The sequence below is a fragment of the Martes martes genome (assembly GCF_963455335.1).
Source record: "Martes martes genome assembly, chromosome: 12".
In the NCBI taxonomy this organism is placed as follows: Eukaryota; Metazoa; Chordata; class Mammalia; order Carnivora; family Mustelidae; genus Martes; species Martes martes.
The window spans coordinates 60528921-60542382 of NC_137900.1; the positions used below are offsets into that span (position 1 = coordinate 60528921).

At 46.5% G+C, this 13462-nt stretch overlaps 1 protein-coding gene across 13 annotated transcripts in view; it reads left to right on the forward strand.

Annotated features, from left to right (window-relative positions):
- Positions 1–13462, forward strand: part of TMEM8B (transmembrane protein 8B) — a 28104-nt gene that overhangs the window by 10247 nt on the left and 4395 nt on the right. For 5 of the 13 annotated variants that reach the window (XR_013967702.1, XM_080819459.1, XM_080819461.1 and 2 more), the window contains 7 exons: positions 2690–2823; positions 3151–3419; positions 4019–4344; positions 7572–7665; positions 7852–7975; positions 8053–8195; positions 8430–8608. Coding sequence is in view for 11 of the 13 variants with exons in the window: in XM_080819452.1 (XP_080675578.1) it covers positions 2690–2823; positions 3151–3419; positions 4019–4344; positions 7572–7665; positions 7852–7975; positions 8053–8195; positions 8430–8608 (1269 nt within the window). In the remaining 2 variants the exon portion in view is untranslated. Of the gene's footprint in view, positions 1–2689; positions 2824–3150; positions 3420–4018; positions 4345–7571; positions 7666–7851; positions 7976–8052; positions 8196–8429; positions 8609–13462 lie in introns of those variants that run through there. The other 8 variants (XM_080819454.1, XM_080819456.1, XM_080819458.1 and 5 more) reach the window with 5 other exon arrangements.

Here is a 13462-nt window from a genome sequence, read left to right on the forward strand (position 1 = left end):
TTTGGCATCTTAGTCCATAAGCCCTATCCAGAGTCTAGCACTGGCCACCCTGCTGAGAGACCTTCCTCAGGAAACTCAGCCCAGCCATACTAGGGTTCAGTCAAAGGCCTTCCTCCCCAGCTTCTTTCAGACTTGTTCCCACCCTGCTTCTCACTTTGGCCCTCCTGGTTTCTCAAGTGTCCTTGCTTTAGCCCCATTCCTTACATGACTGCTGATGTTGGCTCAGTTTGGACACTCTTACTTGGCTTATGCCTTGGCAGCTCCTGAAGACCTGGCTTCTGGTGCCCTTCCTCTGGCCCTATCACAGGGTGAAGGCTGCTGCATCTCTGCACCTTCCCTGCTCTCCACTGATTGGATGCTTCCCTCTGCAATAAGGGAGGAGCTTTGATGTGCACATTATATAGTTTAAGGAAGGAGTACATTTTAACCATTAAGGTCATGTCCACTAATCCTTCAGTTAAGCCAACAGCAAGAAAGATGTGGAACAAGGTGTTTCTTCCTCCTGGATTGTCCATCCAGCAAGGAAAGGGATTACCCCTCACCCTTGAGCTTGCTCACTGCAAGGTTATTGTGACAGTGACTGCTCCCATAGGAAGTGGGGTTGATGAGATGATGTGTGGTAGTATTTCTGATCCTTAGGGTTTGACACCAAAGATGAAGGACGTCTGCTGTGGGTATCAGAGATAGAGGTCTTTTTTTTTTTTTTTTAAAGATTTTATTTAGGTATTTGACAGCGAGAGAGGGAACATAAGCAGGGGGAGTGGGAGAGGGAGAAGCAGGCTTCCTGCCAAGCAGGGAGCCCGAGGTTGAACTCGATCCCAGCTGAAGGCAGACACTTAATGACTGAACCATCCGGGCACCCAGCAATGGAGTTCTTTGAGCAACTTAGGTAGGTTGAGGAGCTCTCTGAAAGGACCCTCTTTTATGTATGTGTGTGTGTGTGTGTGTGTGTGTGTATACACATACATACATATATATATACACATATGTGTGTATACACACATATATATGTATGTGTATATACACACATATATGTGTGTATATGTGTATGTATATATGTATATATTTGTATATATATTATATATATAATATATATTTGTGTGTGTATATATGTATATGTATATATGTATGTGTAGATATATATATATTTTTTAAAGATTTTATTTACTTATTTGACAGACAGAGATCACAAGTAGGCAGAGAAGCAGACAGAGAGAGAGGAGGAAGCAGGCTTCCTGCTGAGCAGAGAGCCCGATGCGGGACTCGATCCCAGGACCCTGAAATCATGACCTGAGCCGAAGGCAGAGGCTTAACCCACTGAGCTCACCCAGGTGCCCTGAAAGGACCCTCTTTTTGTCACCCATTCTTTAACTCAACAGATTTTTTTAGCACCTAGTATTTGCCAGGTAGTGTGCTAGGCATTGGGAATGTAGTGATGCAAAAGGCACAGAAGAATCCCAGACAGAGGGTAGTGAGGTCTTCTGGCCTGGCATCATCAAGGCCTCCTTCCAGCCTTGGGGAGCTTTGCTAGAAATCAGTACCTTGGCTGGCTTGTTCCACAGTATGGAACCCAGTGGGATGTCAGAGCCTGGAACTGTTGTCAGAATGAGGTTTAGAGGTTTGTCTCGGTCAGAATAACCACGTAAGTGAACAGTGGCCTCCAGTTTCTTGGGCCAGCATAAGGCCATTTGTCCAGAAGAACAGCAAAGCCTCACCAGGAGCCCTGTCCTGCTCTGACCTGCTGGGGTCAGAGGGCTTAGGTAGCTTTACATGCCGCAGAGGACGGGCCATAATGGAGTGTGCCCTTGGAGGAGTGAGGAGGCTGTACGTGCTGGGGTGATGCGAACTGAGTCTACAAGCGTCAGGGATCTCACCCAGAAGAGCAGCTTAGATGTGGCTGTCGTGTCCAGTAATGGAAGAAACCCACCCTGATTCAGAAGGAACAGTGGTACCTGTGGGTCCCCTGAGGAAGAGCAGTGGGAGGGGAGACAGAAAACATGCTCTGGCTTCATAAACATCAGAGCTGCCCACAGCTGTGTTGATTCATTTGTTCATTCATTTATTCGGCAGACATTCGTCTGTGAAGCATGCATTTTACATTAGGCTTCATGTCTGGAAGAGCAAAAATAAAATAAGACAAGGTTCCTGTTTGCAAATTGCTTACACTCTGGAGATGCCTAGGAGGTAGAGTGGCCCTTTAGAGTGGCCTTAAAGCAGAGGCTGGACCAGCATTTGGGAGGGCTGAGTAGGGCATAAAGGAAATGAAAGATTCAGATTAGGAAGGCTGGGTGGGTTTGGACTAGAGGTCTCAGGGAGCTTCTAACCCCAGAAGAGAGCCAGTGTTCTAAGTTCTTGAGGGCTTGGAGGGGAAATGGAGTGTTTTGAAATTACCCCGAGGGGCTGTCTAGGAATGCTCAGGAGGAGGGGTTAGGGTGGAGGAGGTGCAGGCCTGATCGCCAGGATCTTGGTGCTTTGAGCCCCCAAGCCTCAGCCAATGCTGAGGATCGAAGCAGGTCCTATGAACCTAGGAAAGACAGAGGTGGAGACCAGGCAGAAGGGACTCAGAGCTTAGAGGGACCTCGGTCCTAGTACTGGGAGCTTTGTCCCCCACCCTTCAGCAGATTCTGTTTGCCTTGCTTTAGTAGCACCCTTGCGGTCTCTCCTCCCACCACTCCTGCTTTTGTCTCAGGGTCTCCAGGACGAGTGTCAGTACCTCCTTCAGCCACAGCTGATTGTCCGGCGTTTGCTGGACGTTGCTGTGCTGGTGCCTGGTCGTCCCTCAGAGCAAACCCTCTCGGCCCACAATCGCTCAGCACTGTACAAGTAAGTCGAATACTCCCCTGAACCTGACCCTTTCCCTCTTCTTTCCCTGGCCTCAAACAGGGAACAGCGTTCTCTTGGCTTCTTAGCCTCTCTACCTGTTCCTTCTGTTCCACTGGACAACCTGGGCTTTGAGGTCTCCCAGAGCCCCCAGGGTGGGTTGGACCCCTGCTTCCCTCTCTCCCAGCAAGATGGGAGGAAGCAAAAAAAGCCTCCTGTTCTCCTGTTTCCCCATCCCTCCGTGCTACCTTCTTCCTGAGCATTTTCCTCATTCTTGCCCTCTCACTCTCTCACCTGTCCTTTCTTACCCCCAATCTCCCCTCTGCCCAGGGTCTTTGTGCCCAGCTTTACTTACAGGGTTTCAGCACAGCTGGTATGTGTGGGGAGCCGCGGGGCATTGGCCTGCCCCCTGACGTTGCGTCTACGTCCCAAGGCCCCACCCCTGCACAACTCAAGCTCTTTGTCCTGTGGCGGTGCCTCGGTGTGCCAGCTGGAGCTGGCACTGCCCCCCTGGGGGCACTGGGTCTACGTGCGTGTGGAGATCCCATCCCGGGGTCCTGGCAGGACTGTCCGCTTCCAGCTGTGTGTGCGGTTGCAAGGTCAGAAGCCCCACATCTGCCTTGGCCACTCAGCCTGAGCCGACATTGGTGGCTGGGAAGAGGCAGCCATGGTGGTTGTGTTCATTGACCCTCTGTGATGTCCCTGTAATCTCTCCAACTCCCCATGCTCCTTCACACTCCCTAAAGCCCTTCCACTTGGAGCTTCAGTTCATTGGAAGGCCTTTAGATAATTTTTTGCATTTGTCTGGGGCTAACTAAGGGACCTCATTACTCCCCTTGATTTAATCTCGTTCAGTTTTGTGGGGGTAGGTGGGGCTATCTAAAATCTCTGGGACACTGTCCTTGCCAAAGCCCATGCAAATCTGTTAGAGAGCCCATCATCTGTTTCTACAGTGTCTTCACTGCCCTTGGGGAGGGAGAGATGACCTTGACTCCCTCCTTCCATTGGCTGTGACCACTAGGAACCCCCTGGGGCCCTATCTTGTGACCCTGGATGCCCCATACTTCCAAGGGATGTTTGATTCTAATTCTCATCCCTCCCTACCCTTCGCTAATTCCTATCTGGCTCAGATCTGGTTTGTGGGGCTGCAGGACTTGTGAGGGCAACGGTCCCCAGCACTGATTTCCTCTGCCCACAGAGTGCCCACAGCCCAGCTTGTCCCGTGTCCTCGTCCCTGGAGCTGCCATGAACATGCCCCAGTCACTGGGCAACCAGCCACTGCCCCCAGAGCCGCCTTCTCTGGGGGCCTCTGCGGAGGGGCCTGGGGCCACATCCCCACCAGAGCACTGCTGGCCGGTGCGCCCAACACTGCGCAATGAGCTGGACACCTTCTCTGTCCACTTCTACATCTTCTTCGGCCCCAGTGTGGCTCTGCCCCCCGAGCGCCCTGCAGTGTTTGCTCTGAGGCTGCTGCCAGTGCTGGACAGTGGAGGCGTCCTCAGCCTGGAGCTCCAGCTCAATGTGGTACTCTTGGTGGAAAGTGGGGTGGGGGGGTTTGCCCTGGAGGGGAACTTGAAGGAGAAGATGTCAGGGATGTAGGGGTTCTTACTGCCTTCTCAAAGCATATCTGGGTTGCTCTGGGCCCACTTTGCAATTAGGGACAATGTCTCAGTCCAAGACTGATGAACAAACATACAAACATTCCTGAGTGTTGGTTCTACTACAGATAGAGCCAGGGCAACTCAGAGTGGGCTAAGTTATCGCAGTTTTATAGGCTAACCTTCTACTTCCAAAGGGCCTCTTTGGCAGGTGTTCACTTTTCTTGCATCTCCTGTGATGGGGAGTTCCCTACCGCTTGAGGCCATGCAGTCCATATTTAGACAGCTCTGATTGCTAAAGGTGGTCTTGACATTCCATGAAAATCTGCCTCCATGGATTTCTATCCACCAATCTTTGTTTTGCCCCAGAAGCTATATCCAGTAAATCTATTCTTGTCCTTTTTTTGTTTTAATTAATAGACTTGATTTTTTCAGAGCAGTTTTAAGCTTACAGAAAAATTGGGCAGAAAGTACGGGGAGTCCCCATATCCCTCCTCTTTCCCTGCATAGTTTCCCCTATTATTTTACATCTTCATTGTGGTACAGTTGTTACATTCCTATCCTGTTTAGTAATCCTTCAGATGCCCCTCATCTCCCCAAAGCCGAACAACCTCAGCATCTTAGATGTCTCCTCATCCTCTTCTGTCTCCTCTGGTCCTAGTCTCTCTGAGATAAGTGATCCAAGGGGCTCTGACCGGGGTGGCATGCGGTTTTGTGCAGCCTGAGGTCAAGTTTCCCTTTTGAGCTACCACATCACACTGGGGGATTATCTTTCCTTTTTTCTTTTTATTTTCTCAAACCAGCTGTATACATTTACTTTTTTATTATAAAAGTAATAGGATCACAAGTAAAAGCTTTGGAAAATTGAAGAAGACCTAAAACTGTGTGTCTTCTCAGTCCTTTTTCACATTAAGTTCTGTGTTTGTCTACTTGTCACTAAGGAATACAATTTTGTGCCCTGAGCTGGTTCCTGTGAACTGCTGCCAATTTCCACCTTGTATTTTTGCAGTGAAACTGCTAACTTGAGTGAAAGAATTTATCTCCATCTTTGAGCCATTGCCTAATACTAGCTTGGGTTTTGGGTCTTACCTGCTTTGTGTAATTCACATGCTTGGAAAGCCAGCATTCTGTACCTCTTAGTTATTATTTTCAGTATTAAATAAGACCAAGCTTAGGGCAGAGCCCTGTGTCAGGCCATTAGTGACTGTCTTAGATTGGCATTGATCCAATAATTTGTGTACTAGTCTCCAGCTCTGGGGGGATAGGCACCATTTCCCTATCAGCCAACCTGAGACCTGTTCTGTGGCTAGATGTGGCCTTTTGTAGAACATGGCTCAGAACTTATTAGTCCTCCTGCTGGTAAGGGACAGATCAGATTCTTAAACCCAAAGACATTCCTTATTTTCATACTTAAAATCTCTGTGACTCTTACTGCCTTTGGGCCATGACAGTGAGGTCTTGATTTGACCTTGAAACAATTTAGCCTGTTTCAGAGACCAGTACAACCCATACTTGTTCTTCCTCAGTTATCTTGAGAGTAGAGGTCCCAAACCCCTGCAGCCCCTCACCCTGTCCTTCTCTACATTCATCTGCTTATATTACACCCATCTGCCATGACACTTGCTGCACACCTCAAACAACCCATTATATTTATTCTGAAAGATGTATTGGCTCATCTACTTTGATTTTTCCCTCTGAGTATTTTTATTTTTTCCCTTGGAATCAAGAACTGAACATTTGGATCGGAGAACTGCATACCTAGAGGACACCCCCACCCCGCCCCAGACCTTGGCTTCCTACTAGAATGACTTTTTTTTTTTTTTTAAGATTTTATTTATTTATTTGACATACAGAGATCACAAGTAGGCAGAGAGGCAGGCAGAGAGAGAGAGAGAGAGGAGGAAACAGGCTCCCTGCTGAGCAGAGAGCCCGATGTGGGGCTCGATCCCAGGACCCTGAGATCATGACCTGAGCCGAAGGCAGAGGCTTTAACCCACTGAGCCACCCAGGTGCCCCTAGAATGACTTTTATGGAATAATACTTTGGTATATTACCCTGGCTCGCACTGAGGGAAGTTAAAGCAAGTTGTATGAAATTCACACTTGTGGTTGACGATAGGATGCATCACAGAACATGGTGCTTCTTTGATGAGAATTTTCCTGAGAACCACCTATTTGGATGCTGTGCTTCTCTTGAGACTCTAATTAAATTTTATCTTATGGACTTGTAAGATAAAATCTGGTAACTCATTATGTTTCCTTTTTTGCTTTGGTTGCTTGGAAGTCAGCATCAAATATATGGCTTACATTTAGGGACAGACTTTATTTTTTTATCTTGATTTTTAAATTTCCCTCATGCATTTTTTAATCCTATTATATGCATTTAATAAGCTACCTCAAATCCTTCCTGAATGAGGTGAGCTTATGGCATTCTGTTACTTTTATTTTTATAGACACTCCTTACATTTATTCCTATGGATATCTGATATCTGGTTTCTTTAAATCCCAGACAGGTTGCTTCATTCCCCCCCCACCCCCCCGCCCCCGGCCCACATTCTGTTACCACTGTTCAGTACCTAGGATCATTTCACCCAGGGAAGAGTACATTTCTTTACACTTGTCCTGCCTTCAGACCCAAGTGAAGATGATTGAAAACCTTACAGTTTCCTTTGTTCACAACTAGTTTCTACATCCAGCAACAGCCCCCCTTCCACTCCTTCCTATAAACAGGACGGGACTGAAACAGGGTATTCTTTCTTGTTTGAACAGAGTTTAAACTATTCTGCTCAAAGACAACTGGGCCTTGCATTTGCATCAGTCTTTGAAAGATCTTTGCTGTGGAGAATCTGGTGTTCTCGTTTTTCTGTTCTAAGAATGGGGATAAGAAAGGGAGAAAAGAGAGAGAAGGACAGAGAAAGAAAGAAAGAAAGAAAGAAAGAAAGAAAGAAAGAAAGAAAGAAAGAAAGAGAAAGAAAGAAAGAAAGAAAGAAAGACCGGCTTTTGTGGTGGAGAGCTCCCGCAGGAATGGGATGTCCAGTGAGCTCCTGGAAGGGTTTCTGGAGAGGAGTTAACAGGTGTAGGAGTCTGGGGGTGGTGGGGTGATGGTAGGGTCTGGAGTGTGTGACCGCCTTGTCTTCATATCTGTCCTCCCCAGAGCTCCCTGCGCCAGGAAAATGTGACGGTGTTCGGATGCCTGACTCACGAGGTGCCCTTGAGCCTAGGGGATGCAGCGGTGACATGTTCTAAAGGTGGGGGTGAGGAATGGGGAAAGCAGAAGAGGCTTTAACTCTGGAGCCGGCGACAGTGGGGGATGGTATGGAGGAAGGATGGGCTAGGGAAGAGGGGTCAGGTGGGTGAAGGTTCTTTAGGTCTTGACCCCATACTGACTCCTCTTCCCTCTCGCTGATACCCTCTCTTCTACCTTCTCCCCTAAGAGTCCCTGGCTGGCTTCCTCCTCTCCGTCAGTGCCACTTCCAGAGTGGCCAGGCTGCGAATCCCCTTCCCACAGACTGGGACCTGGTTCCTGACCCTGCGCTCCTTGTGCGGGGTGGGGCCTCGGTGAGCTGGGCGGGGCCGGGCAGGGCCGGGCGGGGAAGGAGCTGCTTTGGACCCTGCTGACTGCTGGGTGTGCGCAGGTACGTGCGGTGCCGGAACGCGACTGCGGAGGTGCGGCTGCGCACTTTCCTCTCCCCCTGCGTGGACGACTGCGGGCCCTACGGCCAGTGCAAGCTGTTGCGCACACATAACTACCTGTACGCGGCCTGCGAGTGCAAGGCCGGTGAGCGGGCTGGGCTGGCGAGGGAGCCGTGGGCGCGCTTCCTGGGTTGGGAATGGGGGCTGGACGGGCGGCGGCACCTTGAATTGAGGGTGGGTTTGGAGAGAATGGGAGGCCGGGAGACCACCTTCCCTGGCAGTATCGTAGGATTGGCGAGAGGCCTCCAGCAGGAGTGCCGAACCTGTGGCTGCCTTGGGCCCTCTTCCACCTTCTACCTTGTGCCCTCCCCACTCGCAGGGTGGAGGGGCTGGGGCTGCACCGACAGCGCGGATGCGCTCACCTATGGATTCCAGCTGCTGTCCACGCTACTACTCTGCCTGAGCAACCTCATGTTTTTGCCACCTGTGGTCTTGGCCATTCGGAGCCGATATGTGCTGGAAGCTGCTGTCTACACCTTCACCATGTTCTTCTCCACGGTATGCGGTGCATCTGTGTCTTCACCGAGTCCTTATTCATGGTAATGGGTGAGGGTCTGCATTTCCACCATGTTTTCCACGGGGTTGGGCATGTCTACACCTTCATTATATGAGGATGTCTCCCTCTTCACGGCATGGGTAGAATATGGTAATTTTTGTAAGTCACATCAGGATAAAGGAACAGGGCTGTTTGTAACTTAAGATAACCAACAGCTGCTAGAAATAGTGTGTGGTCTCCAGCTGTCTCATACACTGAGGGCCAGGGGGAGCTTTTCTGCAATATACTGGCTGTCCTACAGTATGGAATGGTGTCTGCAGCTTCCCCTTTTCTCCTTGGTATGGTGACAAGAGATCTGCACTTTCTCCGGTGTCTTTACAGAGTCTCCACTTTCATCTCCTGTGATGTGAGGGCTGGCTGTACCATGCTCATGTTCTTCATTGTACTGGGCATTTCTGTATCTTTAGCTTGTTCTTTCTTATGGTATGAAAAGGTATCTCCCCATTCAGTCACCGTGGCCCTCTTGATTTCTCATGGGAACTTTTGGAAGACAGGGAGGATATCTATAACTGGGTAATTTATACAACATTGTGGCTCTTAGGATCCTAAAAAATTTTTATCAACTATATCCTGAGGTGGCATGGGAAGTGGCAGTGTGATACCAAATTCCAGTGCAAAGAAACGTATTTTGATGAAGTTTAATATAGTTTTAAATCCTTCGCCTCTCATTACAGAATGTTCACAGTCCCGCTCTGTGTTTTACCACTCTTCCATAATCAGAAAAGTTCATATTACTAGCAAGCTTCAAAATAGTAAATAAATCCATAAATAAGGAGAGGAGTGAGTCTGCTAACGTGACTTAGCCCTCATGTAGACTCTCCCCCTGAGATGCTGCATCTAGGGATCTTTTCAGCTCATCTCTGGGCTCTTGGCATCTCGTGACATACAGTGCCTGCCTCTGAGCTCTGCAAAAATCTTAGATGGATTCAGACTTTCCTCATGTCTTAGCAACAAGAATATCACAAAAACCAATATGTGCTTCCCTTTTGTTCGGCATTAATAGATCAGACATATGTCCAGATTACAAAAGTCCTACTTATCATTTAGCAGAAAGTGGAGGGGGAGGTGAATGTTCTGAAACTGAGGGGCATGTTGTAGGGTCCTCTAGGATGTACATGCACAGATGAGGCTAGAACCATGCTGTATAGAGAGACCTCCTCCTCTTATGCTGGGTGAGAAGAGCACACTCTAATTTTGGTTGGCTGTCCCCCTTTTTAGACCTGCTCTGATAGTGCCTCGTTCTATTTTTATATTAGACACTGTTTCTCTGTTTCTCTCTCTCTCTCTCTTTTTAAACTGCCAGATGCCCTTTATACTGTTGCTCACCAAATCCTCTAGCATCAGCTGTTCCACCAGCCCACTCTAGGCTGCATGAGGCTCTAACAGGCTCTAATAGGACTCACTTAGGTAACAGTACCTAAGTGTATCAGGAGCCTGGAACATGTGGGGAGAGTGTTCATTCTCCTGCACTTTGCACAAGCATCCTGGGTGTTGGCTGTAGAGTGTTTAGTACCAGATGACTCCTTATATTCTGGATACAATGGCAAATCATCCTTGGAAGTAAAGGCCTTTTCCCCATTTGGAACACCAGGGGAGCCTACAGTGGCTGACATCACATGCAGAGCTTCCACTTAACTAGGATAATAAGCAGAGTGCCCGGCTGGCTCAGTCAGTAGAGCATGCGACTCTTGATCTCAGGCTTATGAATTCAAGCCCCATGTTAGGTGTGGAGCTTACTTTAAAAAGAAAAAATAATAGGGTAATAAGCAAAAAATCAAGGAAATGATGCCGGCTCTGTGGTGTTGCCTGTAGTCTTGCTCTAACTCCTCTTCTTTTTCCACATAGGCTAAATGTAGAGCTACTGGTCATCCACTTTTCCTGGGCAGGTTCCCCATTGTTCTTCTTTTCTCATTCTTTAGTTTGGACTTACTTCATTCCCCAGTAGTCTCCATTTAAGGACCCAGTGGTCAAATTGCAGGTAAAACTACCAGGGTGTGGATAACTGTTTTTTTCCCTGTCTTCAAAGCCAGGACAGTCTGTACCTGGGAGTAGTACATCAATTCCTATAAAGGGCATGGGAGCAGACAGTAGGTTTGTTCTTCAAGAGTTTAGAGTGTAAATTGAAAATGCAAAATATATTACATAACATGTAAAATATGTTAAAAATAGGTCACAAATCCAGCACTTCGTTTTGTGTATAGCCAGACCAGTTCAGATAATGGAAACAGCAAAATAACATCTAGTGTGTCAGACATTGCAAACTGAGTCCTCATAATACCATTAGAGTAATAGATAGGTACTTATATCATCATTATCATCCCTTTTTGCAGATGAGGGCAGTTTAAGTACTTTGTCTGAGGTGTAACATGAGTGGTAGAGCCAGAATTCTCATGCAGCCGGACTCTAGATGCCTTACGTGTAATCTCTGAGCTGTATTGTCTCCTGGCACCATGGCAGAGAGGACGCATTGGTAAATTTATAACCTGATGTCAGTTTCTCAGAAGTCCTGGAGTATGTAGAGAAACTTACAACCTCATTTAATAGTTCTCACATTCTTCTTTAAAAATAGTTCTCAAATTCTGTTTTTTTTTTTTTTTAAAGATTTTATTTATTTATTTGACAGAGAGAGATCACAAGTAGGCAGAGAGGCAGGCAGAGAGAGTGAGAGGGAAGCAGGCTCCCTGCTGAGCAGAGAGCCGATGCGGGACTGGATCCCAGGACGGGACTGGATCCCAGGACCCTGAGATCATGACCTGAGCCAAAGGCAGCAGCTTAAACCACTGAGCCACCCAGGCGTCCCTAGTTCTCAAATTCTTAAAAGATAAGAAGAGCTGATCAAAAGACCAAAAAATATAACCAAATGCAAGAAGTCATCAAGGGGAATACAGCAAACACTACAGTTATATGGCTCTAGCCCATACAGTTCACACCGTGGATTCTTCCCAGTGCCAGTTGGAGCCTCACAATCCATTCCCACGAGCTGATGTGGGAAAGTCCCCGGGGCCCCTTGGGACTTTCTTGCTGATTGCTGATATCCTGCCTTCTGCTTATCTCTTCTGTTCCTCACACCTCATAAGTAATTCTTAGTGGTCCTTGGCAAAATCCCAGGACTGTTTCCAAGAGGAAATGGAGGCAGATAATAAGGGAATAGCCATAAATCCCATTATATCCTGAGTGTAGATATTCCAGTCACTGCATGGATTGAATGTATTTGCATCTCCAGTTTTACACTCTGTAGTGCCTGGATACTCCATTTTGAAGCGTCAGATGAACTATATAGTTATGTTATAAAAATACGAAATCTCACAGAAAACAATTTAGATTAATTTAAAAAAATTTACCTCATAAACTGTCCAAAGCTGAGGAAGGTGTCAAATTAGATTAGAATTATATTAACAGAAGCCAGTTTGTAATCTAAATTTCTTTTTTTAAACTTCCTAGTCTTTCTGTGTTATTTCTGTCATTTTTAAAAAATTTCTGTTGACAGAAGAAATACAAGTGTAAATATTAGCCCATAGTTTTCAGTGGATCAACAATATTGAAAGTTTCTTTCTTTGTTTCTGCATGGAGGAAAGTTTATTAGTGTAGGGATGTTCTCTCATGAACATACATGGCATAAAGTATAAGATGATGAGAGCTTACTGAGGACACACTGTGCGCCAAACATAGGAGACTATTCCAGACTTACAGAGTAGAGTCTCCCGGGTGACACCGTAACTAAGTCTTCAGTAGGCCATTCCAGTGTTTTGTTCAGCTGGTTGCTCCTAGGTGATGGGCAGTAGGTTTATACCAGTGAACTCTATGGTGGTGAGTGATTTGCTTTGCTTTGTTTACTATAAGTTGTATCTCCTGGTTAAAGATGGTAATGAGTGGGGTGCCATGGCAATGGATAGTGGATTCTGCTCCATGAATAATAAAGCAAGTGGAAGCAGTGCAGGTAGAAGGGACAGATAGATATCCAGAATATATGATGACAAGATGATGTCTTCTCCAGGTTGAGAAGTTTCAGTGAAGTAAGCTGACACAGGGTGTTGGTTGGTTTCCCTAGTGAATTGAGAGCACCATGAAGGAGTCAGTGATGGACTTTACCTATGGTGTTTTTAGACACTGAGCGGTGACCATAGCCAGCTCAGGATTGGTGAAAGGTACATCATCTTGTTCACCTCACATAGCAATTTTAACTTAGTCTATTCCTATAGGTTTTCTACAACCTTAAAAATCTCTCTGACCTTTTAGAATGCTTGGAGAATAATCAGTCAGCACTAGTGCAGTGATTTCTCCCCAAACCTCTCTACTCCAGAGACAATCTCTCCATTATCCCCTACTCTTTTTTCATTGCACAGAAATTTCTTAGGAGGACAATCAACCTTCAATGAATTATTCCCTTATATGTGTCTTCAATATTAGTTTGTGATTTAGCTTTGCTTTTCTCTGATATACATATTCTCTTATCTGAGATTGAAGGATTTATTACAAGTCCCTCTTTGAGATATGTTGGGCATTTCCTTTTATATACTTGAAAGTCAGGCAGATGGAGCAAGCTTGGTGAAGGCCTGAAATGTAGAATTAGTGTTTTAAAATAAAATCCAAATCAGAAAATAGTATTGGTAATTTAGTAGCTATAGTACTTATAGCTCGTCTTAGAGGTAGAGAATAATCAATATCCAATAGCTAAAATAGCAAAAGACCAAAATAATCCATTTGCTTAGGAACTAAACTCCCAATTAACCAGCATGTACAAGAGAAGGCAAGAATTGAAAAAAATCGATCTTTTAGGTGTGTTCAGATACTAATTC